The sequence below is a fragment of the Rhinopithecus roxellana genome, chromosome 13, assembly GCF_007565055.1.
Source record: "Rhinopithecus roxellana isolate Shanxi Qingling chromosome 13, ASM756505v1, whole genome shotgun sequence".
Classification (NCBI taxonomy): Eukaryota; Metazoa; Chordata; class Mammalia; order Primates; family Cercopithecidae; genus Rhinopithecus; species Rhinopithecus roxellana.
In genome coordinates, this window is record NC_044561.1 from 17,011,002 (window position 1) to 17,036,219 (window position 25,218).

The window sequence follows — 25,218 nt, forward strand, 5'->3', positions numbered from 1 at the left end:
CTCTCGGCAATCTGTGTGCCTACATTCCTTCAATGAATCCCGTCAACGAATCCTTACAGAGCACCTACTCCATGCTGGGCAACCAATGAACCAAATGAACGCTATCCTTGCCCTCATGAAACTCAAATAAACATGGAAATAAATATATCAGGGCAAACCCAACTTTAGCTTTCCTTGTTGGTAGGATTAACTCCAGGCCTCAAAGCTTCCCCTCTGAATGGCTTCAAAGTTAGCCATGGCATAAGAGCACTTGAAAAATGAAGGTCATTTTCAGAAGGGAGAAGGCAATGGTCTTGTAAGGAGGAGGGAAGGCTAGAGATAATTCTCTCTCCTACCCTGCTCATGGTGTCCCGTACCAATATTTATTTATGTATTTATTATTTTATTTATTGTATTGTATTAGTTCATTCTCACATCACTGTAAAGGACTACCTGAGACTGGGTAATTTATTTTTTTAAAAAAAGAGGCTTCATTGACTCACAGTTCCACAGGCTATACAGGAGGTATGGCTGGGAGGCCTCAGGAAACTTACAATCATGTTGGAAGGGTGAAGGGGAAGCAGGCATATTTGCACATGGCGGCAGGAGAGAGAGAGAGAAGAGGAAGTGCCATACACTTTTAAACCATCAGCTCTCGTGAGAACTCCCTCACTATCACGAGAACAGCAAGGGAGAAACCTGCCCCCGTGATCCAATCACCTCCCACCAGGTCTCTCCTCCCAACATTGGGAATTACAATTCAACATGAGATTTGGGTGAGGACACAGAGCCAAACCATATCATTTATTTATTTATTTAGGACACAGGATCTCACTTTGTCACCCAGGCTGGAGTTCAGTGGTGCAGCTGCTCACTGCAGCCTCCCATTCGTGGGCTCAAGTGATTCTCCCACCTCAGCCTTCCAAGTGGCTGGGGCTACAGGCATGTGCCACCATACCTGGCTAATTTTTTTTCTTTTGTAGAGACAAGGTCTTACTATGTTGCCCAGGCTGGTCTTTAACTTTTGACCATAAGCAATCCTCCTGCCTTGACCTCCCAAAATGTTGGGATTTTGGGCATGAGCCACCATGCTTGGCCTCCAATATTTCTCTGTACTTTGTTCTTTAGCCCCTAAAGTTTTTCTACTCGCAGCACTTCTGACACTAAATGTGTGGGTTTTCCATACCAAGTGATTATCCAGTTCTCTATGGATACCATCTGGGTGTCCTGCAATTGAATTCAATTCTGACACTAACTAATTGCAGTTAGCACAGATCCCTCAGGTTAAGGGCTCAGCCCCACAAGACTGTCTCCCACTTCAGATGCCAGCTGCAAATTTGGATGCCCAGGGTGCCCACACTTCTATCTGACTTGGCTACAAGTTGGAGTTTCCACAACTCCCTACTCATATTTGATAATTTGCTATAACTGCTCGCATAATTCAGGAGACACTTATATTTATTGCGTTTTATAAGAGATGTTAGAAAGGATATAAAGAACAGTCAGATAAAGAGGAACATAGGGCAAAATCCAGAAGGGTCCCAAGGACAGGAGCTTCTGTCACCACGGAGTTGGGGCACACCACCCACCTAGCGCACGGAGGTTTTCAGCAACCTGGAAGCTCTCCAGTTCTGTAGTTGAGGGATTTTTATGGAAGCCTCATCACATAGGCATGAACCATTATTAACTCAATCTCTATCCCTTCTCTCCTTCCCAGAGGATGAAGGGTGGGACTGAAAGATTCAAGCCTTTATCTGGTGACCAGCCCCCATCCTGAAGCTATCCAGGAGCCCAACAAGAGTGGCCTCATTAGAACAAAAGATGCTCCCAGTACCCCTGTCACTCAGGAAATTACAAGGCTTTTAGGAGCTCTGTCTTAGGAACTGGAAGCGCAGACTAAATGCATGTTTCTGACCATGTCACAGCACCCTGAACATTCTTCCTTCTTAGCCCTTCTCTTTATCACCTTACTCATGGGATGACAAAGTGAGTAAGAATAAGCCAGAAGCAGAGATCTTGCTCACCCCAATAATTGTACAAAAGATCCAGCTCGGCCGGGTGTGGTGGCTCACACCTGTAATCTCAGCACTTTGGGAGGCCGAGGCAGGCAGATCACGAGGTCAGGAGTTCGAGACCAGCCTGGCCAACATAGTGAATCCCCGTCTCTACTAAAAGTACAAAAATTAGCCAGGCATGGTAGTGCGCTACTGTAATCCTAGCTACTCGGGGGACTGAGGCAGGAGAATCATTTGAACCCGGGGGGCAGAGGTTGCAGTGAGCCGAGATCGTGCCATCGCACTCCAGCCTGGGCAACAGGGCGAGACTCCGTCCCCAAAAAAAGAAACAACAACTCTAGCTCAAGCCCTCTGCTCTCAGATGGCCAAAGATACAACAGTGGATAAGACAGAAAAGGTTTCACATGGGATGCGAGACCCTGGTTCACCTGTAAAAATCCTCCTTCTTCCCAAATGTTAAAAATTCATGAGATGCCCAGTTAGATATAGAAATCATTTCTGATCCAGGGCATGGCCAAAGTATTACCCATATATCTGAGATTTGCTAGACATTTATTTGCCTTCATGGTCTGCAATCACTGGAAATACATATCCAGGTCATTCTAAAATATATTTAAACATCAGACACCATCCATACAACAGAATACTGTGTGGCAATAAAAAGGAATGAAGCACTGGTAAATGCTACAACATGGATGAACCTTGAAAACACGCAAAGTGGCTGGGCGCAGTGGCTCACGCCTGTAATCCCAGCACTTTGGGAGGCCGAGGAGGGCAGACCACCTGAGGTCGGGAGTTCGAGACCAGCCTGACCAACATGGAGGAACCCCGTCTCTACTAAAAATACAAAATTAGCCAGGCGTGGTGGCAGGCATCTGTAATCCCAGCTACTTGGGAGGCTGAGGCAGGAAAATCGCTTGAACCCGGGAGGCAGAGGTTGCAGTGAGCCAAGATTGTGCCACTGCGCTCCAACCTGGGCAACAAGAACGAAATTCCGTCAAAAAAAAAAAAACACGCGCACACACACACACAAAGTGAAGGAAACTAGTCACAAAAGGCCACATATTGTGTGAGTCCATGTGTCTGAAATGTCCAGAATAGGGAACTCTGTAGAGCTAGAAAGTAGAGCATTGGTCATCAGAGGCTGGAAGGGGCTCCAGAGAAATGGGGAATGACTGGTACTATGCACCAGGTTTCTTTTTGAGTGATGAAAATGTTCCAAAATTAGGTTGTGTTGATGGCTGCACAACTCTGTGAATAACCTACAAGTACTGAATTGTACATTTCTTTTTTTTGGAGGTAGGTGGGTTGTGGTGGGGAACAGAATCTCAATCTGTCACCCAGGCTGGAGTGCAGTGGCGCGATCTCGGCTCACTGCAACCTCCGCCTCCCGGGTTCAAGTGATTCTCCTGCCTCAGTCTCCAGAGTCGCTGGGATTACAGGCGCCTGCCAACACACCCGGCTAATTTTTGTATTTTTAGTAGAGACCGGGTTTCACCATATTGCCCAGGCTGGTCTCGAACTCCTGACCTTGTGATCTGCCTGCCTCGGCCTCCCAAAGTGCTGGGATTACAGGCATGAGCCACCACACCTGGCCTGAATTGTACATTATTTTATGACTAGTTTCCTTTACATTTCTAAAAGGGTGAATTTTATGGTATGTGAATTGTGTCTCAACAAAGTTGTAAAATAACAGCTTTAAACAGTTTAAAAATTCAGGCACCATCTCTGCACCTATAGTGGGTCAGATTTCACTGAGTTACATAAAAAGGTTATGCAAGATTTATAGGATAAAAACTGGGCAGAGGTCAAGTGCAGCGGCTACGCTTGTAATCCCAATACTTTGAGCGGCTGAGGTGGGAAGGTTGCTTAAGCCTCGGCATTTGAGGCCAGCCTGGGCCACAAAGCAAGACCCTGTCTCCTCAAAATACATTTTTCTTTCTTTCTTTTTTTTTTTTTTTTAATTAGCTGGACATGGTGGCATATGCTTGTAGTCCCAGCTACTGGAGAGGCTGAGGCAGAAGAATTACTTGAGTACAGGAGTTTGAGATTACAGTGAACTATGATCACGCCACTGTACTCCAGCCTGGGCAACACAGAAAGAGCCTGTCTCTTAAAAAACAAAACAAAACACCAGGCAGGGTGTCATCACTAGAGTTTAAGTATATTTCTGCACAGGTAAATAAATACATAGAATCATTATTTATATAAGGAATATCAGATAAATTCATTATTCAATTTAACGATAACATTTATTTATTTATTTATTTATTGAGACAGAGTCTCACTCTGTCACCCAGGCTGGAGTGCAGTGGCGCGATCTCGGCTCACTGAAAGCTCTGCCACCCAGGTTCACACCATTCTCCTGCCTCAGCCTCCAGAGTAGCTGGGACTACAGGCGTCCGCCACCACGCCCAGCTAATTATTTTTTTTATTTTTAGTAGAGACAGGGTTTCACCATGTTAGCCAGCGTGGTCTCGATCTCCTGACCTCGTGATCCACCTGCCTTGGCCTCCCAAAGTGCTGGGATTACAGGCGTGAGCCACCGCGCCCGGCCCAATTTAATAACTTTAAAAATAATTTCAAAGCAGATATTTTTATAATAAATAGTACAAAAAGGAAAACTTTAAAAAGAGAAGAAAAAAAGAGCAATGGCCATTGCTGTATCAAGTACCCATTTGAAGGAGGGGGAGTTGTACTGATTTTAACTGCGTGTCAGTTTAAATTATCCCCAAAGAATTTCTGGCTAGGATCCAGATACCTATAACACTGTATTTTACATGGAAACTCAAATCTTCACAAAAACCTCGGTCTCGGGTGTGCTTATTCCCATTTATAGATAAAGCAGCTGAGACTAGAAAGGCTAAGAAACTTGCCAGGGGTATCCCCATAGGAACTGACACGATATTCAAACGCAAGTCGCCTGGCTTCAAAGCCTACCTTCTCTCTTCCAGCTAATTTCATGGCACTGCACAAATAGTTTCTCGGAACCAGAAGAAATGCGTTTGCCTACAGCCCCAAGCAAACAAGTATTTCTTCTATGCAATACCAAGACAACAGTACTTTTAAACAAAAGCTTACATTTATCTTTAATCTTAAGACATTATATGTGTGAACATCAACTGAAGCAAAGAAATGTGGATACTGAAGTAATTGTTATTTAACTATTTTCTGAAGTAACCAAGAAGAACAGTAATTCCCATATTAAGGATCATCTGACTTGGGCTGGGCGCAGTGGCTCGCGCCTGTAATCCCAACACTTTGGGAAGCCGAAGCGGGTGGATCATTTGAGGTCAGGAGTTCGAGACCACTCTGGCCAATATGGCAAAACCCCACCTCTACTAAAAATACAAAAAAATTAGCTGGGCATGGTGGCACGTGCCTGTAATCCCAGCTACTCGGGAAGCTGAGGTGGGGGAATCGCTTGAACCCAGGAGATGGAGGTTGCAATGAGCCGAGATCACACCAGCCTGGGTGACAGAACGAAACTCCATCTCAAAAATGAATAATTTTTTAAAAGGGTCGTCTGACTTGAAAGAGGTGCTTTTCCCCATTTACAGATGCAGCTGGAAAGAGACTGTCAAAAAAAATAAATTATAGCAGCAAGCTCCAAGGGTTTGCCATCCTGCGGCTCATGTATCCATGGGGCTTAGGGTGGTCTTCGCTTCCCGGTCATTTAAGGTCACTTCAGACCCTCCCCAGAGCCACAGTTTGCTGGGGATGTTGTCTGTATGGTGAGTGTCACCCAGGAGGATCCTCGTGGGAGACTGAGCCTGTTCTATGCTATAAACATCACACAGGCAAGAACAAGAAAAGCAGACAAATACTGCCATCCTATCAGTTTGTTTATTTTTGACTATTCCGTTTCTCAGGGAAACAGGAAATGTAAGAGAATGGAATATTTGTTTTTTGGTAGGGCAGGTTTCGTTTCATTTTTCTGAATATGCTACCGGTATTTTTCTAAGACACACTAAAGGTGGAATGAGGTGATGCAGGGAGCTCAGAGGTAGGATTTGAAGACCAGAGAGGTCCGGGCTGGGCAGGGAGACCACAGACCTCACTCTGCAAACATCTCCTGGGCCCTCCTGTGTGCCTGACCGGGGTCAGGACAGGTATAAGGATGAAGAAGGCAGGCAGGAGCTCTATCTTGGGCACGCTGGGTGGGTGGTGGCAGCGTTTACTAAGGTTGGGGTACAGGAAGAGAAGAGAACATTTTTGATGGGAATTCATGCAGTTGTTTGGAAATGTTGAGTTTCAAGATCTGCAGCAGCACCTGGTGGCCGGGGTCAGGAGGCAGGTTTGTCATTCAGGAGAGGCCTGAGGGTTCAATGTTGAGTAGCCACAGACACTGCCCCACCCTTCTCGTGGAGTCAGACATTCCTCAACAATCACGCAGATCCATTTAAAATGGCTAAGAAAGAAGAAGAGATGAGTAGGTTGTGACATAGGCCGTGAGATGCAAGCCAGCTGCTTGGGGAGGTGACATTGGAACTGACTTCTGAAGCATGCAGAAGAGTTGGCTGAATGAAGAGAAGCATGGAGGGACTTCGCTGCAGGCAATAAAAACAGCATATGCAAAGGCCCTGTGGCCAGAGGGGACAGCATTAGTATCCGGGCTGGGGAGAAAGCCAGTGAGCCTTGGACAGAGAGGCTGATGCGGGGAGTGTGGGTAAGATGGGTTTGGGGCAGAAGGCAGGGGTCAGACCACACAGAGCCCTGTAAGCCATGAAGTTTTGTCTTAACATATTTGCATTTCCACGTTTCACTCCTCTAGGTAGATTTGTCACAACATGGCAGAATTACAGAAGAGATGCAAAGGTCATCTTGTCTGTGCTCCTTCTCCTGACGGGAGTGTCTCTATGTGCCGTGCTTAAAATTCCAAGGAGAGTCTGTCAGATGCTATACACCGAGGTTAAGCTTTATGAAGCAGCTGTGGGGATGCCCCTGTGCTCTCTGTTGCATGAGTCTGTTTTAAATGTCTACCACAAACCCCATTTCCGGACTGCCCCATTTCTGTCAAAGGCTTCGTAACGTGCTCCCTGCTCACAAGCTGTGCCTCAGGCTTCCTTCCCTTCCTGCTTCCAAGGAATAACAGATCAGCCTTTGACGTCCCCCGGCCCACCCTTGCTGCCGTGCCCCTGAGATCATAGATGCGGAGGAGATGAAAGCAAGGACAGACTGCCGTCCTACGCCAGGCCAGGCCCTGGGCATCCTCTAAGTTCATTTGCGCTTCTCCACTAGCAACAACCGTCCAGTGACCCACTCCTCAGTGACCAAAATCTATCATAATGTCCATTCCTCCCATCAATCTGGTGGGATTCAAGTGATCTTCCTATTTGGGGCATGAGGAAACTGAGTCACAGAGTGGTCAGTGACTTGCCCAAGGGCTCACAGCTATAAATGTGGGAGCCAGAAGTGAACTGGTGTCCTTCTACCACTGTTCATGCTGCTGCCACCTTGCCCTGCCCTGCCCGGTGATGACAGCAGCCAGTCTTGTCCTAACAGGTCTGCTGGCCTCCACCCACGTGCTCCAGTTCTGGGTGCAGGGGAAGTGCTAGATGATCATAGTAGTCCAAAGGAGGTATCATGCGGGAGGGAGCAGGGGCAGGCGGGTCTGGCTGAATCCTAGCTCCTCCACTTTCTTGCTGAGTGATCTTAGGCCATAAACTTCACCTCTCTTTGCCTTTATTTCCATATATGTAAAATGGAATAAAGATAGGAGCTACCTCATAGAAGAAGTGTCAAGAGGCTTACGTGGGGCGATATATGTAAAGTGCTTAGCCCCATGCCTGGCACACACTAAGGGCTCAAGAGATACGAGCTGTTGTTTCTGCAGCCTCCCGAGAACTCTTCCTAAAGCCTGCTCTACAGGTGTCTACCCCACTGCATCCAAACCCTCGACGGTTGCCTGATATCCATGAAACACAGTTCAAACTCCTACCTCTGGTGCCAGGCACCTCACAAGCTTGCCATTCCTGATCTGTCCACCCTAATTCCAGCTGCATCCCGAACAAACCTTCCACTCGTATCAACCTTACCCACTCTTTGCCCCCACATTCCTCCTGACTCTGCCTGTTTGCATATGACTTTTCCCACGTGTCATGGAAGACTTTGTCTAACAGCCATTCAACAAACACGCTTACTGTGTGCTGGGCCTTGTGGAGAGTCGAGAGATGCAGTGGTAAACAAAACAGCAAAGGTTCCTGTCCTCAGATCACCTACGGGGAGTGGAGAAACAAGACAGTTGAAAAAAAGATGAACGTATAATTCTAAATGGTGTCTAGAGCTAGGAAAAGAGAACTCTCAGAGTGAGATAGAGAAGATAACAGGAAGCACCTACTGGAGACCAGTGGCCAGGGAGGGCGACAGAATTTCAATGGAGACATGAGTATGAGACGAGACTGGCCTAGAAAAGACTGTGAGGAAGGGTCTCTCAGGGAAAAGGGGAACAGCATATGCAAAGACTGTGGCCGGAGGGAGTGCGGCACATTCAGTAAAGAACTGAAAGTCCAGTGGGCTGGAACGTAACTGGGAGGTAGGAGTTGGGCTGAGGAAGAGGAGGGAGACACAGGAGATGAAACAGAAGGCATGGGGGAGAGCTGGATCAGACAGAGCCTTGGAGGCAGGAAATGGAGGCCAGGTCCTCCTGGAAGTCTTCCCAGACCTCAGTCCTTAATTTCCTCCTCCAGATTCTTCTCGATCTTGATTTTCCCATCACTTGCATAGGACCAGACTCTGCCTATGTAAATCTCGAGTCAAGAACATAGGAGGAGTTGCCTCCTTTGGTGGGAGGCTGCACGGGTCACTCCAAAGTCCTGGTTCTCTGACTCTGTGGCTTGAGGATGCGGCTGTGACAAGGCTGCCCTGGGTTTCCACTCCCGTCTCTATCGTCCCAAGGGAACACCCAGCATGGGCACTGGGCTACCCCCACTTATTGTGGTTCTTTTGAATAAAGCCCTTATCTGGGTGGGATCTCTGTTTTCCAAAATCGTCTGCCCTTCTGACAGGATGTCAGGCCTCTTACGCCACTGGGCAGTGCTTCACTCTGGGCTGCCCAGGGCATGTGAGCGGGACAGGGAGCCTGTGAGAGGCTGATGCAGACCTCGGCATCCCCAGGGGAACTAAATAAAGCTATTGTTGGGAAGGGAAGAGAGAAAATAGCCGGCAAGATGTTTTTTGTCCTCTGTGACCTGTCTGTGTTTGGGGAGGGGCTGGCATGTTGCAAAGGGGTAGAAGTGGGAATGGCCTTCGACACCCATTTGAACAGCTTGGGAAGTGGGGGGTGGCAGGAGGACAGCAGGGCAGCAGCACCATCTTCACTGTCTGACTTCAGGCAAAGGGCTGTGTTTTCTTCCTTTCTCCCTTTCTCCCTTTCTCCCTTTCTCCCTTTCTCTCTCTCTCTCTTTCTTTCTTTCAAGTCTTGCTTTGTCGCCCAGGCTGGAGTGCAGTGGCGCAATCTTGGCTCACTGCAAGCTCTGCCTCCCGGGTTCACGCCATTCTCCTGCCTCAGCCTCCTGAGTAGCTGGAACTACAGGCGCCCGCCACCACGCCCGGCTGTTTTTTTATTTTTTTGTATTTTTAGCAGAGACGAGGTTTCACCGTGTTAACCAGGATGGTCTTGATCTCCTGACCTTGTGATCGCCCGCCTCGGCCTCCCAAACTGCTGGAATTACAGGCGTGAGCCACCGCGTCCGGCCAGCACTGTGTTTTCTTTCGTATAACATGGGGGAGGGAAAGGATGCTACCATCCATAAAGTGCCTGGTCCCATTCCTGGCCCTTACATGACAATAAATATAGTCATTTTAGCCTGGAGGTAATATGGTGGGTGATTCACCCCGTACGCAATGCCGTGGCATCCACTTTCATTTCTTGAGCTCTAACAACTGACTTTAGAAACCGCAGCCTGGGCGACAGAGTGAGACTCCGTCAAAAAAAAAAAAAAAAAAAAAAAAAAGAATGTCTGCAAATTCTACTTGTTCTACCTTTAAAAATCTCCTGGCCTGGCCTGGAGGAATTAAAACACTAGCTCATAAGGACATGTGTACAAAAACATTTAATGAGCTCTTGTTTATAGTAGCAGAGAGAGAGAGAGAGAGAGAGAATGAATAACACAAATGTCTATTAATAGGAAACCAGTGCATGTGTACATGTGTAGATGGTACAGCTATTCTTAAAACTATCAGGATTGGCCAGGCATGGTGGCTCACGCCTGTAATCCCAGCACTTTGGGAGGCCGAGGCAAGCAGATCACAAGGTCAGGAGATCAAGACCATCCTGGCCAACATGGTGAAACCCCATCTCTACTAAAAATGCAAAAAAAATTACCTTGGCATGGTGGTGGGTGCCTGTAATCTCAGCCACTCAGGAGGCTGAGGCAGGAGAATCGCTTGAACCAGGGAGTTGGAGGTTGCAGTGAGCTGAGATCACACCACTGCACTTCCAGCCTGGTGACAGATCGAGACTCTGTCTCAAAAAACAAACAAACGAGACAAAAACAAAAACAAAATCTATCGGGATAGGACTATCTTTATTGACATGGTAGGAGGGGTGTATATGGTGTGATGTTAAGAGATAAGAACTATTTTCAAAAATATAGACAGCCTCAGCCATATCCGTGCATACATGTTTGCAAAGATTGCACGTGGTGAGAGATGGGGAGGACTACATCCCAGCCACACTGGGGAGGTGAGATTAGTTACCTGGTCCGGAGAAGGGGAGTGGGGGAAGATAAAAGAAAATAAAAATATCTGTAGCAAAAATAAGAAAACACTTATGGAATAATATTAAGTGAGAAGATAGATGCAAAATTTTACCTTGAATATTGTTATAAAATATCCTGGGGGTTTTATTGGACCTATAAAAATTACAAGATAACGTGGACCAATACAAACACTGATTTGGTTAAATGATGAGATTGTAGACAATTTTTGTCTTGAATTTCTATGGTCATTTTAATACTATTATTTCAATAAAGCAGTATCACAAAAAAAGAAAAGAAAAGCTCCGGGAGTGCTCCCACTCCCTCTACCATCTCTTCCCAGTCCAAGCGCAACCGGTGGTATTTAGTGTCTTTACAATCAATTCCAAACTGACCCCTGGCCCTTCAGTCACCCCTAGCACAAATCCATCCTGCCCATAGCTGGCAGGTCACTCCCTGGTTCCAGAACTATCCTGCTTCCCCACTGTCCATCCAAGCAACCTGAACTCCCCTCTTTAGTTTCAAAGGCCCCCAATAATCTGGCCCCAAATTACCTCTTCTGTGTCCGCAGCACTAGCCCGGAGTCTCGCCGGCCCATATGTGGTTCTAAAAAGAATGCTGTTTCCAACAAGTCAAAGTAAAAAATGGCAAAGGAAATTTTCCCCTAGTATCAGGAAAATCCATTGCTTTGGATGAATTCTGAAATGTTTTCTGTGAAATATCTTACTTAAACATTCTTAGATTTTTCTAGATTGAGGCGGGAGGATTACTTGAGGTCAGGAGTTCGAGACCAGCTTGGCCAACATGGTGAAACCCTGTCTCTACTGAAAATACAAAAATTAACCGGGCATGGGGACACACTGGTCCCTGGTGCCAAAAATGTTGGGACCTCTGCTCTGGAGACTTGCACATGACCGCAACCTACCCCACGCTTTCCTGTCATGCTGCCTCACTCTGGTCTTTCATTGTACAGCCCATGGGTCCAAGCAGATAGTAAACCCTTTGAGGGCAGAAATCTTGTCTCAACCTTCGGTGTGCCCCAACCAGCACAAGACACAGAACAAGTCACATAGTTCTCATTCAGTTGTGCCCACATAATTGATTTGATATCATTTTATTGACCACTATCATGGGGGGGGAAGCATTTATTACACCTCAGATATGCATGTGATTCCCAGAAAAGTGTGCCTTAATAGAGAGAGTGCTTGACGGAGGGTCAAGACACATAAACTTGACTTCTGGTTCTGCCTTCGTGTGCCTTGAAAAACAATCTCGTCCCTCTTTGGGCTTTGGTTTCTATCAAGACGTGTATTTGTTTTCTATTGCTGCCCTAATAAATCACTGCAAACTTAGCAGATTAAAAGAACCGCTCCCCTCCCCCTCCCGCCTTATTATCTCACAGTCCTGTAGGTCGGAAGTCCGGATGGTACAACGGGGTTTTCTGCTCAGGCTCCCACAAGGCTGAAATCAGGATGCATTCTCCTCTGGAGCTCGATTCTCCTCCAAGGTCATTCTTATTACTGGAAGGATTCCGTTTTTTGTGACCATGGGTGTGAGGTCCCCATTTTCCTACTGGCTCTCAGCCAGGGGCCACCTTCATCTCCTGTAGACTGTCCACACGCCTAAACACATGGTCCCCATTCATCTCAAAGCAGCAATGGTATACTGAGTCTTTTACATGATTTCAACCGCTCTGACTTCCTCTTCTGCCACCGGCCTGAGAAAGTTATTTGCTTTCAAAGGCTCGTGTGATCAGATGAGGCCCATCCTTATTTTAAGGTCTCCTGTGCCATATAACATAACAGGATATGACAGTCTCATCACACTCACAGGCACCAGTGGTCACAGGGTGTTATCTTCGAGGCGATTCCTAGAATTTTACCGACCACAACACCGTAACATGAGGGTTCCATAAGGTAATTGATCAGGTTCTTTCACATTGAAAGCGCCAACCTATTGTCACCCTTTGACTCTGTGCTCTGGTGTGATCTCCTGGTTTTCCTTTGTTTGATTTCATTTCATTCCCTCCGTTGTCAGCAGATGCTGCCAGGCCAGAGCCTTCTCTCTCCTTCCTTAATCATCTAGTCTTCCTTTACCTCTCCCCTGACCCCCACAAAGCCAGAGTCAATTCCTTCCTCCCCTCACTTCTACTTTACACTTTAGGTTTCAGCACCATTTGGTGCTAAGCAGTGTTACATTCCTTATTTCTGCTTGCCCAAAAAGTCCTGTGAGTTAGACGTGATCATCCCCATTTTGCAGATTAGAAAACTGAGGCTCAGAGAGGTTAAATATCTAATCTGAGATGAAACAGGGAGTAAATGGCAGAGCTGCTGGCACTCCCGCAACCGTGCCCTTTCCAGTTCTCACCAAGGTAGCGTATGATCAGACTTGAGGCGACAAAAGGGAAGAGAGAGAAAACCCATTTCCCCTCACCTCAAACTCCACGTTAAAATGAGATGAAAGTGAAGCTCCCTTAGTGATCCAGGCAGTCCCTGGACTGCTGGAGGTGCCTAAGGTCTGCATAGGTTGGCTGGGTGTGATGATTCAGCCAGGTAACAAAAGTCCTTTGGTGAAAAAAAAAAAAAGAATATTTGTAGTAATATTGTTTATAACTGGAAAAATAGAAACCACCTAAATGTTCATCAGCGAGAAATGGAAAGTGGTGATGTAATCATGAAATGGAATACTATGCAGCAATGAAGATGAATCAGAGTTATACATATCAAGGTACATGAATCTTACAAACATTATGTGCACAAAAAAAGTTGTATAAGAGTATTTCTTTCTTTCTTTCTTTTTTTTTTTTTTTTTGAGACGAGGTCTCGCTCTGTTGCCCAGGCTGGAGTGCAGTGGTGCGATCTCAGATCTCAGCTCAATGCAAGCTCCGCCTGCCGGGTTCACACCATTCTGCTGCCTCAGCCTCCCTAGTAGCTGGGACTACAGACGCCTGTCACCACACCCGGCTAATGTTTTGTACTTTTAGTAGAGATGAGGTTCCACCGTGTTAGCCAGGATGGTCTCGAACTCCTGACCTCGTGATCTGCCTGCCTCAGCCTCCCAAAGTGCTGGGATTACAGGCATGAGCCACCACGCCCGGCCAAGAGTATTTCTTATACTACTTGTATAAAGGTTTGTGAGTTGGTTTTTTTGTTTGTTTGTTTGTTTTTGAGACAGGGTCTCACTCTGTCACCCAGGCTGGAGTGCAGTGGCACAGTCATAGCTCACTGCAGCCTCCAACTTCTGGGCTCAAGTCATTCTCCTGTCTCAGCTTCCCTAGTAGCTGGGACTACAAGTGTGTACCGTAATGCTTAGCTAATTTTTTTTTATTTTTTGTAGAGATGGGAGTCTCACTATGTTGCCCAGACTGGTCTTGAACTCTTTGTCTCAAGTAATCCTCCCACCTCAGCCTCCCAATGTGCTGGCATTACAGGCATGCACCACTGCACCCAACCTTATAGAAAGTTTAAAATTGTCTAATATATATTGCTTGGGAATCATATGTACTAGTAGAATTACAAATAAATGCAAGAAAATAATAAACATGGAATTTATATAATGGATACCTCTGGGATGGGAGGTATGAGAGTGTGATCAGAAAGAAGTACATCAGGGTGGCCAGGCGCAGTGGCTCACGCCTGTAATCCCAGCACTTTGGGAGGCCGAGGCGGGTGGATCACAAGGTCAGGAGATTGAGACCATCCTGGCTAACAGGGTGAAATTGTGTCTCTACTAAAAATACAAAAAATTAGCTAGGCATGGTGACGGACACCTGTAGTCCCAGCTACTCGGGAGGCTGAGGCAGAAGAATGGCATGAACCCAGGAGGCGGAGCTTGCAGTGAGCCGAGATCACGCCACTGCACTCCAGCATGGGCGACAGAGCAAGACTCTGTCTCAAAATAAAGAAGTAAATCAGGGGCTTCAACTGTCTAGGCAATGTTTTATTTCTTAAGCAAGCTGATGTCCATAGTATTGCTGTTTAAGGCTTTTGCCATATGTGAAATATTTCATAATTATTATTAAGTTAACAAGTTATAACCACCAGGAGTATTCTCATCACATAATATTAAGTGGAAAGAGCAGGAAACAAGATTGGATATCCACTATACTCCCAATTTTGTAAAAACAGAACAAATCAAGGGAAACTTAAATATAGATTTTTTTTTAAAGAGCAGCAGATAATAAACCAAAACTGTTAGAAGTCTGAGGATGATTTTTATTGACTTCTTTATACTTAAGGTAATTGATGTCTATATCAATCAATAAGGTAATTAATGAGGTTCTTTCAATTAATCTTATCTTATTTTCCAAAGTTTTTTTTTTTTTTTTTTTTTTTTTTTTTGAGACAGAGTCTCACTCTCTCTCCCAGGCTGGAGTGCAGTGGCGCGATCTCGGCTCACTGCAAGCTCCGCTTCCCGGGTTCGTGCCATTCTCCTGCCTCAGCCTCCTGAGTAGCTGGGACTATTTTCCAAAGTTTTTATAGTGAGTACTTATTGCTTTTGGAATCAAAATCAAATGTTGCTGCTTTTTTTAACATGTATGTATTCACCACAGACACCAGGGTATGGTAAGTTTTAGCCTGAAATCAAGAAAAAAAAAATTATGGCCGGGCACAGGCGCTTCTGGGGCTGGAATCCCAGCACTTTGGGAGGGTGAGGCAGGCGGATCACCTGAGGTCAGGAGTTCAAGATCAGCCTGACCAACATGGTGAAACCCTGTCTCTACTAAAAATACAAAAATTAGTCAGGCGTGGTGGCACATGCCTGTAATTCCTACTAATCGGGAGGCTGAGGCAGGAGAATTGCTTGAACCCAGGAGGCAGAGATTGCAGTGGGCCAAGATCGTGCCACTGCACTTCAGCCTGGGTGACAGAGTGAGACTCTGTCTCAAAAAAAAAAAAAAAAAAAAATCATTTAAAGTCTACTGCAGGCCTCTCTAGTGCTAGACTTTAAAAGGGAACTGTTCACACCAAGCTGGGAGTCTGACAGACCCAAGTTCAAGTCCCAGCTCCACCCCTTCCCAGCAACTGACTTGAGTCTCGATTTTCTTATCTGTAAAATGGTGATTAAAATACTTTCCGTGGTTGCCTCTTGAGGCCAGTGTGGGGGTAAAATGAGATGAAGGCTACAGAATGGCTTCGTGATGCACGGGTGGCCTTCTGCAGAGGCTCAGCAGCTACTACAGGACAGACCAGGCAGGAGACATCAAGAGGACAAGGCTGGGTTCCTTCGGTGCCCACAGTGTAAGAGGACAGACAGTGCTGTCCACGGACAGCCAAGGAGAGGGGGTCAGGATGGCCCCGGCTAGGAATGGTCCACTTGGAAGGAAGTGATGTTATTAGTACATAACTGGGAGGGATAACCTTTGGCCTCAAGCAATGCAAAATGTACTTCTAGAAACTGAGAAAACACTCTCAAAAAATGTACGAACAACATGAAAGGGGGAAAGCAAAGCTCAGACCTGAGTCCTGGCTTCCTGGCTCCCTGGTTAAGTGATGGTGGCTGTGGGAAGTACACAATCCTCCCAGCCCAACTGTCTCACTTGTGTCGGAGGGAGAAGCGTGCACGCCTCCTACGTCTTGCTAAGAGGCCTGATTGAAGGACAGATCCAGTACCGAGCACCTTCCTTGGATCAGGCCGTGTTCTAGGAGCTGGGGGTGCAGCAGGGAACCCACCAGGCAAGGATGCTGTCCTCAAGTGTGGCTCCCTAAGGGATGTGACACAGAGAAGTTGCTCAGCACGGAGCCTACATGGTGCAGTCAATAAATGCTTGTGCCAGAGGCAGGCATGGCCACTATGGTTAAGCAGCCTCGTATGGTGGCCTGGGGAGGCTTAGGGGAAGTAATGAAAGTTTTCAGGTGGTTGAAGTGTTATTTGAAAGAATAATGGGCCTGGTGCAGTGGCTCACGCCTGTAATCCCAGCACTTTGGGAGGCCAAGGCGGGCGAAACACTTGAGGTCAGGAGTTCGAGACCAGCCTGGCCAACATGGTGAAACCCCATCTCTGCTAAAAATACAAAAATTAGCCGGGCATGGTGGCAGGTGCCTGTAATCCAAGTTACTTGGGAGGCTGAGGCAGGAGAATCGCTTGTACCCTGGAGGCGGAGGTTGCAGTGAGCCGAGATACCGCCATTGCACTCCAGCCTGGGCAACAAGAGCAACACTTCATCTCAAAAAAAAAAAAATAATAATAATGTAAGACAGGACTATGCTAGGAATCATTAAGCTGCCATTCACTGAGTGCCACACATGTAATAACTCAATCTTCCCAGCAACCCCATGGGATACTATGATTGTGATCTTCATTTAACAAATGAGGAAACAGAGGCACGGGTCAGTGCAGTGACTTGCCTGAAGTTGCATAGCGGTAAAGCCAAAATTGGAAACCAGTCGGTTTGTCCTACTCCATTGTCTGCAGCTTGGTGGGTGCCCCAGACAAGCTGGTCTTAAGAGCTCAGAGCTTCCTTTGGAAGCCAAAAGCACTGACACTGAGAGTGTCTGGGCCATGGCAGGGTGACCATCTGTCAAAGCATTCTTGTGCGGATTCCTGACCATATCAGATGAATGGATATTTCTATGGAACAAATAGCGCCCAGAGCCTTGGTGGCAATGCTCTGAGATGCTAAGAGTGACTTCTTCTTGTCTCTTTCAGGTCACAGCCCCACACTTCCCGGTGGTGGTCAAGCTGGGACATGCCCACGCTGGAATGGGAAAGGTATGAGAAACAACCCTTCTACTCACAGTGGACACAGCTAGAGATTCCCCAGACTACCTGTTCCTCTCTCCCTCTGTCCCCCATCAACCCCTTAGCACAGGCACCCAGAACAGATTGTTAAAAAGAATCCACGGTACATCTCCCTCCCCTCCCAGCCCACCTTCCTCGGAGCTCCTGGTGCACAGAACATCTCTCCAGTTCGGTCCATCCTTGCCAAACCCTACCTGGAATTGCTAACTAATCATTCTCTGTGATTGTGACTGAAGAGAAAGGGATGTAGAGCGTTTTATTGACTGTAATTCTTTTGTGGGGGGTTGTTGCCGTCATCTCCACAGCCTTGTTGTAAGCCCATGTCTTACCTCTTTATTACTGTATTAGTCCGTTCTCACACTGCTATAAAGAAATACCTGAAACTGGGTAATTTTAAAGAAAAGAGGTTTAATTGGCTCATGGTTCCACAGGCTGTACAGGAAGCATGGCTGGGGAGGCCTCAGGAAACTTACAATTGTGGCAGAAGGCAAAAGAGAAGCAGGCCTGTCTTACACAGCTGGAGCAGGAGAAAGAGAGAGAAGGGGGAGGTGCTACACATTTTATTTTGTTTTTGAGACAGAGCCTCACTCTGTCACCTAGGCTGGAGTACAGTAGCTTGATCTCGCCTCACTGCCACCTCCACCTCCCAGGTTAAAGTGATTCTCATGCCTCAGCCTCCCGAGTAGCTGGGACTACAGGTGCATGCCACCACACCTGGCTAATTTTTGTATTTTTAGTAGAGACTGGGTTTCATCATGTTGGCCAGGTTGGTCTCAAACTCCTGACCTCAAGTGATCCACCCGTCATGGCCTCCCAAAGTGTTGGGATTACAGGCCTGAGCTACCACACCCAGTTATACACTGTTTAAAAGTGCTACACACTTTTGAACAACCAGATCTCATGAGAACTCACTGTTACAAGAACAGCAAGGGGAAAATCCGCCCCCATGATCTAATCACCTCCCAACAGGCCCCTCTTCCAACAATGGGGATTATAATTTGACATGAGATTTGCGTGGGGACCCAAATCCAAACCATATCAATCACTGTAGGACTGACACCTAGAAAATGACAAACACATCTGGCTCCATGGAAGAAGCCACCAGAGTCAGTTAAGTGCAAAAGTCAATAATATACTATATTTCACACAGTCACACATAACATCCTGACAAACTGTATTGGTCAGACTGTTTCAGTTGCAAGTGCCAAAACGTTCAAGATATTAGGATGTCTGAGATAGTTCTTGGTAGATTCGAGCAGAGCTGGATCCAGGAGTTCAAATGAAATAGAGCCTGATCTCCCTCTTTGTCTCTTGGCTCTGTTCGTCTCTACTTGGCATTTTCTTCAGATAGTCTAAATGGCTGTGAGCCACCCAACCTGGTCCCTAAGCTCACCATCTCTAAAGGATAAAGACCCTCTTTTTGTCCAGCACCTCTGTATCTAATCCCATGGAACCTTGTTTGGATCAGTGTGCTTGGCCTCAACAATGGGATGTGGAGATGGTTTAGCCCCAGTCAAACCATATGCATCAGAGTCCCATAGGAAAGGGGGCACTGGGTCTCCCACAGTTTGCCTCTCAAGCCTCTGGCTCAGAAGCAAGTGGGAACATGTGGATCTCAGTACCTGCCACTCACATTGGAGGGGACTTGAGCCCAGACACAATGCCTAACACAGTGGATCCTAGATAAAGTACAGCTGGAGCTAAACAATGTGGGGCCAAGTAGACATCTTGCTTTGAGTAGGGCCACCCAGACATGAATCATTCTTCACCTCACACCTACAGTCGTCCCCACCCTGCTATGCCTTCTGTATGCCTAAACTCCATTCCCTTCAGGCAGTCTAAAAAGGAATGGGTCAGCCGGGCATGGTGGCTCACGCCTGTAATCCCAGAACTTCGGGAGGCCAAAGACGGCGGATCACCTGATGTCGGGAGTTAGAGACCAGCCTGACCAACATGGAAAAACCCTGACTCTACTAAAAATACAAAAATTAGCCGGGCATGGTGGCACATGCGTGTAATCCCAGCTACTCGGGAAGCTGCAGCAGGAGAATCTCTCGAACCCGAGAGGCGGAGGTTGCGGTGAGCCGAGATTATGCCATTCATTGCACTCCAGCCTGGGCAACAAGAGTGAAACTCCATCTCAAAAAAAAAAAAAAAAAAAAAGGGAAAAAAAAAAAAAAAGGGAATGGATCCGGCAGGTCAGGGCATGGCCCACAGCTTGGACATCTGCATAAACTTGAGCGAGTTACCATCTAACTTCTCCTGTTTCCCTCATCAGTCAAACGATAATTCTAATAACTACCTTTAAAAAGAGTCCTCCCTTCAGAATATATCTCTCTAGAAAGTACACAACTTGAGGGCAGGAAGTTCTGCCTGTTTTTCCACTGCTGCATCCCAGGGCCCTGAGTGGCACCCGGTACGCAGGAGCCCCCCTGTCCTACTTCTTGCTTGGGTGGATGAACGAATGAACCCCTCTTTAGCCCTCATCCTATGTCTGCCCCCCAATTCCCTCACCTCCCACTCCCTCTTCCACCTCTGCATATGGCTCCAGCCCCCTTCACTCCACTAAAGCTGTCCTGTCAGTGGTCTCCAGTGATCCTCTGTTGCTAATTCAGTGGGCACTTTTCTGTCCTTATTGGAATCTCCCTCTCTCTATCATTTAATGTGGCTGGCCATCCCTCTGTCCCAAACTGTCTTTATAGTGGCCTCTGGTGCATGCTCCTTTTCTGGCTTTCCTCCTTTCTGTCTCTGGCCACTCCTTCTTCATCTCCTTCAAGAACTTTTCTTCTTGCATCATCCCTAACCATGGCTATTCCATCTGCACACCATCCCTGAGTGCTCTTGTCAACTATCTCAGCTTCAGCTGCCATCTGCATGCCAACAGACTCCCAAGTTGCCTTTTTCCTTCCCAGAGCACGAAGCTCTTATATCCAGTTATCTCCTCTATGTCTCTATTTTATCTCCCATGGAAACCTCAGACTCTAAACATCCCAGACCAGGCTCAGCATCTTCCCAGACACCCTCACCTCCCTCCTTCCCCTCCTCCTCCTCCTCTGCTTCCTCCTGTGACCTCCATCTCTGCAGCAGGAACCACCAGTCATTTGGTTGCCTCAAAACAGAAATCTGGGAGTCATCTCCCCCTCCTCCATGTCCAAATGGTCTCCAAGTCTTGTCAATTGCCCCTTGTTAATGTTTCTCTGACCTGTATCTTTCTCTCCACCCACTGCCACCATCTTGGACAGCTCTGGTAAAGTCAAAGCATTCCCAAGAATTAAACTCTGTGCCTAAAGCTTAAAATAATCCCCAAATGACATAAAAAGAAGGAAATACTTAAAGAGATGAGAAACTCAGGTCCAGAAGGGCCTCCCGAAACATGGAAAGGAGGGGGCACTCCAAGGATTAAAAAAAAATGACACAGACCAGAATAAACTGAGGTTTGCAAAACTGCTGAGATCCGGGGAAAAGGACTTTTCTCCTTATGTTTGGAATGAGAAAGCTTGCAGGAGCAGTCTAGACCAAGTTGACGAAGCAAATGATGTCATGTTCATAGCTGAGAGAGAGAAAAACAAAGCTGGTACCTCCTGTGGTACATTCACCATCTCTTGAGAGTGAAGATTGTCCTCCTGGAGACAAGCAAAGAGAACATTGCTAGAAGAAAGCTGGTAAGGAGGCTGTCAATGAGCTCAGTGTTGCTTGAAATCTACCCAGGCCCCCATGGATGGAATTGCTGGCCTATCCCAAACTATACTTCACTCCCTTGTTCTTTTATATTTATGGTGCCTACTCTATGCTGAGAATCAGAAAATCAATAGGACCCAGTCCCTGTCCTCAAGGAATTGGAGAGACAGTCGCATAAATATGCATAATGTGTTGTTGGGGGCCTGGTAGAAGGCTGTGCAGAGGGTATGAAGCTTAGAGGAAAGAACTTAATTCCACCTAGATGGAAAAGGCATTCTAGGAGAATTGAGGCTTGATTTAGAAAGACAAGTGCATGGCCTTCATTGGTGCTGGTGATTAAGAGCATGCCCAGGAAAGGAGAAAACTCAAGTAGGAAGAGGAAACCTGGCATCAGGGAAACTGCATGCGGTTGGGTGTTCCTGGAGATTTAAGAAATCCTAACAAACAAAAAAGACTAGAAGACAAGAGATGGAACAATTACCCCCTTGTATTAAAACAACAAAAAAAAAATATATTGGACATCATGAGAAACAGAAATCAAAATATAGTGAAACTCTTATGCCATTTTGGGAGTGCTTAAACAGTGGTCCATATTCATGGGGCTACCATAAGTTCCTTAGAAGTCAGTCAGGTTAGACAAGTGGTTGAGAGGAAAATGATCTGCCCCCAGGTGGGAGGCATTTGGACGTGTCTGGAGGAAATTTTATTTGTCATAACTTGGGGATGGTGAGGGTGTAGTACTGATATCTACCAGGTAGAAGCCAGGGGTGCTGTAAACATTCACAGTACATAAGACAGCTTCCCATGACAAAGAATGGTACTGCCCCAAAATGTCAATACAGTCGATCCCACTTATCTGCTGGCGATACATTCCAAGACCCCCAGTAGATTCCTGAAACCACAGATAGTTCTGAATCATCCTGTTTATTCCTCTACATGCCTATGATAAAGTTTAATTTATAAATTAGGCACAGTGCCTTTGAACTTTGGGGCCACTATGAAGTAAAATAACAGTTACTTGAACATTCCGTGACAACGGATCTGGTAACTGAGATGGCTCCTACGTGGCTAATGGGTGGGTGGCGTATACAGCACGGACGTGCTGGACACAGCGATGATTCACGTCCCAGGCAGAATGGAGCTGGGTGGTACAAGATTTCATCACGCTACTCAGGATGGTGCGCACTTTAAAACGTCGGAATTGTTTATTTCTGGAATGTTCCATTTAATGTATTTGGACCGCAGTTGACCGTGGGTAACCGAAACCACAGATAAGAAGGGACTACTGGAGTATCAAGATTGAGAAACATCGGACAAAACTAACTTCATTTCCTTTTTTGGAGATTTTACCAGACTAGAAACCAGAGGAAGCTGTGGTGACAATAGAGTTCAACATGTTTCAAAGCATGTTCTGAAGAATTATAATTACTCAGGATGCCAAAATATATTTTTGTCATATAGGTTTGGAAAACTCTGCATTAAAGTAAGCTTTTAGTGCAGAACTTCTTAGAGTCATAAATTTTGTCATATACATTGTGGGGGTACAAGAATATGGAAAAGTAAGCAGAAATTCCCAGATTTATCTGACTCCAGAAACCTTTGGCCATTTTCTGTCGAGATGGTTGTCCTTTTATTAATTTGTAAGAACATCTCGCATTTGAAGAACACTAATGCTTTGTCATACTTTGGAACTGTTTTCTCCTTTTGACAATGACCTGTTCGCCTTATTATTCAGTTTTTAGCAATTTTTAAAGTTTTTTTTAAATACAGCCATATGTCTCCATCTTTGGAAGCAGAGTGTTATTATAGCAGCTAAGGGTGTTTATTTGAATCTAGGTCACACCACCTAATAGTTGTGAGACCTTAGATAAGTTGCCTCCCCCACTTTAGTTTCTTCTTACGTAAAATGAACGTAGTAATAGTATGAGCTTCATAAGCTGGTTGTGAGGATTAAGAGACATTATGTATGTCAAGCACGTAGCTCAGTGCCTGGAACAAGTGGGCACACCAGAAATATGACCTGTCATTATTAAGAATGTTCAGACCTGCTGTGGGGACCCAAAATCCAACCTAAGTCAGTAGGGGAGATACGACTAAATAGCATCATATGTCAGAGACTTTATTTCACTTGGCTACAAGTTTAGTATGACTCAGATGAGGACTGGGTTGCCAAAAGCTCTAATCAACAAATGCCAAATAAATAGATGAAAATAGGCTCAACTTTATTAGTCATCAGGGAAATGCAAATTAAAACCACAATGAGTTGCCACTTTATAGCCACGAGAATAGCCAAAATTAAAAAGATTAATAATGTTAAGTGTTGGTGAGAACATGGAACAATTGGAACACACATGCAGAAAGTATAAATTTTTTGTAAAAGCATAAATTTGTACAACCACTTTGGAATATAGCTTCATATTGCCTACTAAGCTGATTACACAGGAGCTATATCAGGTATAGCCAACCTAAGTACATGCATGTGTGACCAAAGCACATGATTATACTAGCTTTGTTTATAATTGCTGAAAATTCATGTGTCCATTTAACAGAATAGATAAATCAATTGTGGTATATTCATATAAATAGAATATTTTCAGCAATAAAAATTAATGAACTACAACTACATATAGCAACTTGAATCTCACAAACACACCATTTAGTGAAATAAGTCAGGAACAAAAGATTGCCTATTTCTATAGTTCCATTTATACAAAATTTAAAAACCAGGAAAACATAACTATAGCATTAATTCACATACATGTTTAGGTGATAAAACTTCTAAGAAAAGCAAGAGATTATCACCATAAAAGTCAGAACAGAAGTTATCTTTGGAGAGGAGGGAGGGGATAGTCATGGAGATGAGGCAGAAGTGGGCAAAGTTCTAGTTCTTGATTTAGGGGGTGGTTTTGTGGGTATTTGCTTTGTGATAGTTCATTGAATTGTTGTTTTTTGTTTTTGCCCTTCTTCATAGTTGTGCTATATTTCAAAATAAGATTTAAAAAACATAATTCACTCTTAGGATATATGAATGGAAAGATGACACCCAAAATGAAAATGAGAGCCCTGCACCTAGCTGGCCAGTCCACAGCCAGAAGATTGTGTTGTTTTGGGTTGCACCAATTTTGGGTATTTGAGAGGGATAGCGACAAATTAATGTATGGAAGAATGAACCAAGTAGTGAATGGATGAGGCATATACCCCAGAAGAACTAGAGACAGTGTGACCAACATCTTCAGAAACATGGAGGATTGTCATGGGAAGATAGATTAGACCGATTCTATATAACATCTAGTAGGCAGAGTTGGGACCCAATCAGTGATATCAGTCCTGTGGAAAGAGCAACTTTCTAACAATCAGAGGCAAATCTTACTGGACTGCCCCTTTAGGTAAGAGGTTCTCATCACTGGACAGCTGGAGCAAAGATGAGAGAGTTAGGAAACTTGTTGAGAGTTTCAAGAGATGAGGTATTATGTGAGGTTCTTAGCCTGAGATGTTTGCACCCTCTGAAATAGAGACAAGCTTGTATGTGTGTTTATGTGTGGATGTGACATGAAAATTTTGGGGGAAAAGGGTCCATAACTTCCTTCAGCTTCTCATTAGTCACCTACGACCAGCCCAATTAAGACACCATGGAGGTGACCCTTACATTATCCTCCAATGGTGAGATTCTGTGGTTTTAACCAATGTTATGAGAAGTCCATTGGAAGGAATTGCACAATATCATGTTGATGCAGAGCAGGCAGCCCCACAACTGGGACTTAGCCTGGGAAGGTTCTTGGCTTTGTTCAGGAAAGAATTCAAGAGCAAGAGAGCAAGCCAGTGGTAGAAGAAAACAGCTTTATTGAGTCAGCAGTGTTACAGCTCCGTGACTGCTCCTGCAGAGCAGGGCTACCCCACAGGCAGTGTGTTGAGAAAAGGAGCTCAGGGGCAGTGTTTCAGTCATATTTATACTCATTTTTAATTACATGCAAATTAAGAGGCAGGTTATTCAGAAAGTTCTAGAAAAGGGGTGGATCTGTCAATTCCATGGAAAGAGGCAGTAACTTCCAAGTTACTGGCAAGGGTAAACTGGCATGGCACTGGTGGACATGTCTTATGGAGAGGTG

General features: G+C 45.7%; 1 protein-coding gene across 2 annotated transcripts in view; it reads left to right on the top strand.

Moving 5' to 3' along the window:
• SYN3 (synapsin III) overlaps nucleotides 1-25,218 on the top strand; it is a 547,449-nt gene that overhangs the window by 444,153 nt on the left and 78,078 nt on the right. For both annotated transcript variants that reach the window (XM_030915417.1, XM_030915416.1), the window contains exon 7: nucleotides 17,342-17,404. In XM_030915417.1, coding sequence (XP_030771277.1) covers nucleotides 17,342-17,404 — 63 coding nt within the window. The remainder of the gene's footprint in view (nucleotides 1-17,341; nucleotides 17,405-25,218) is intronic.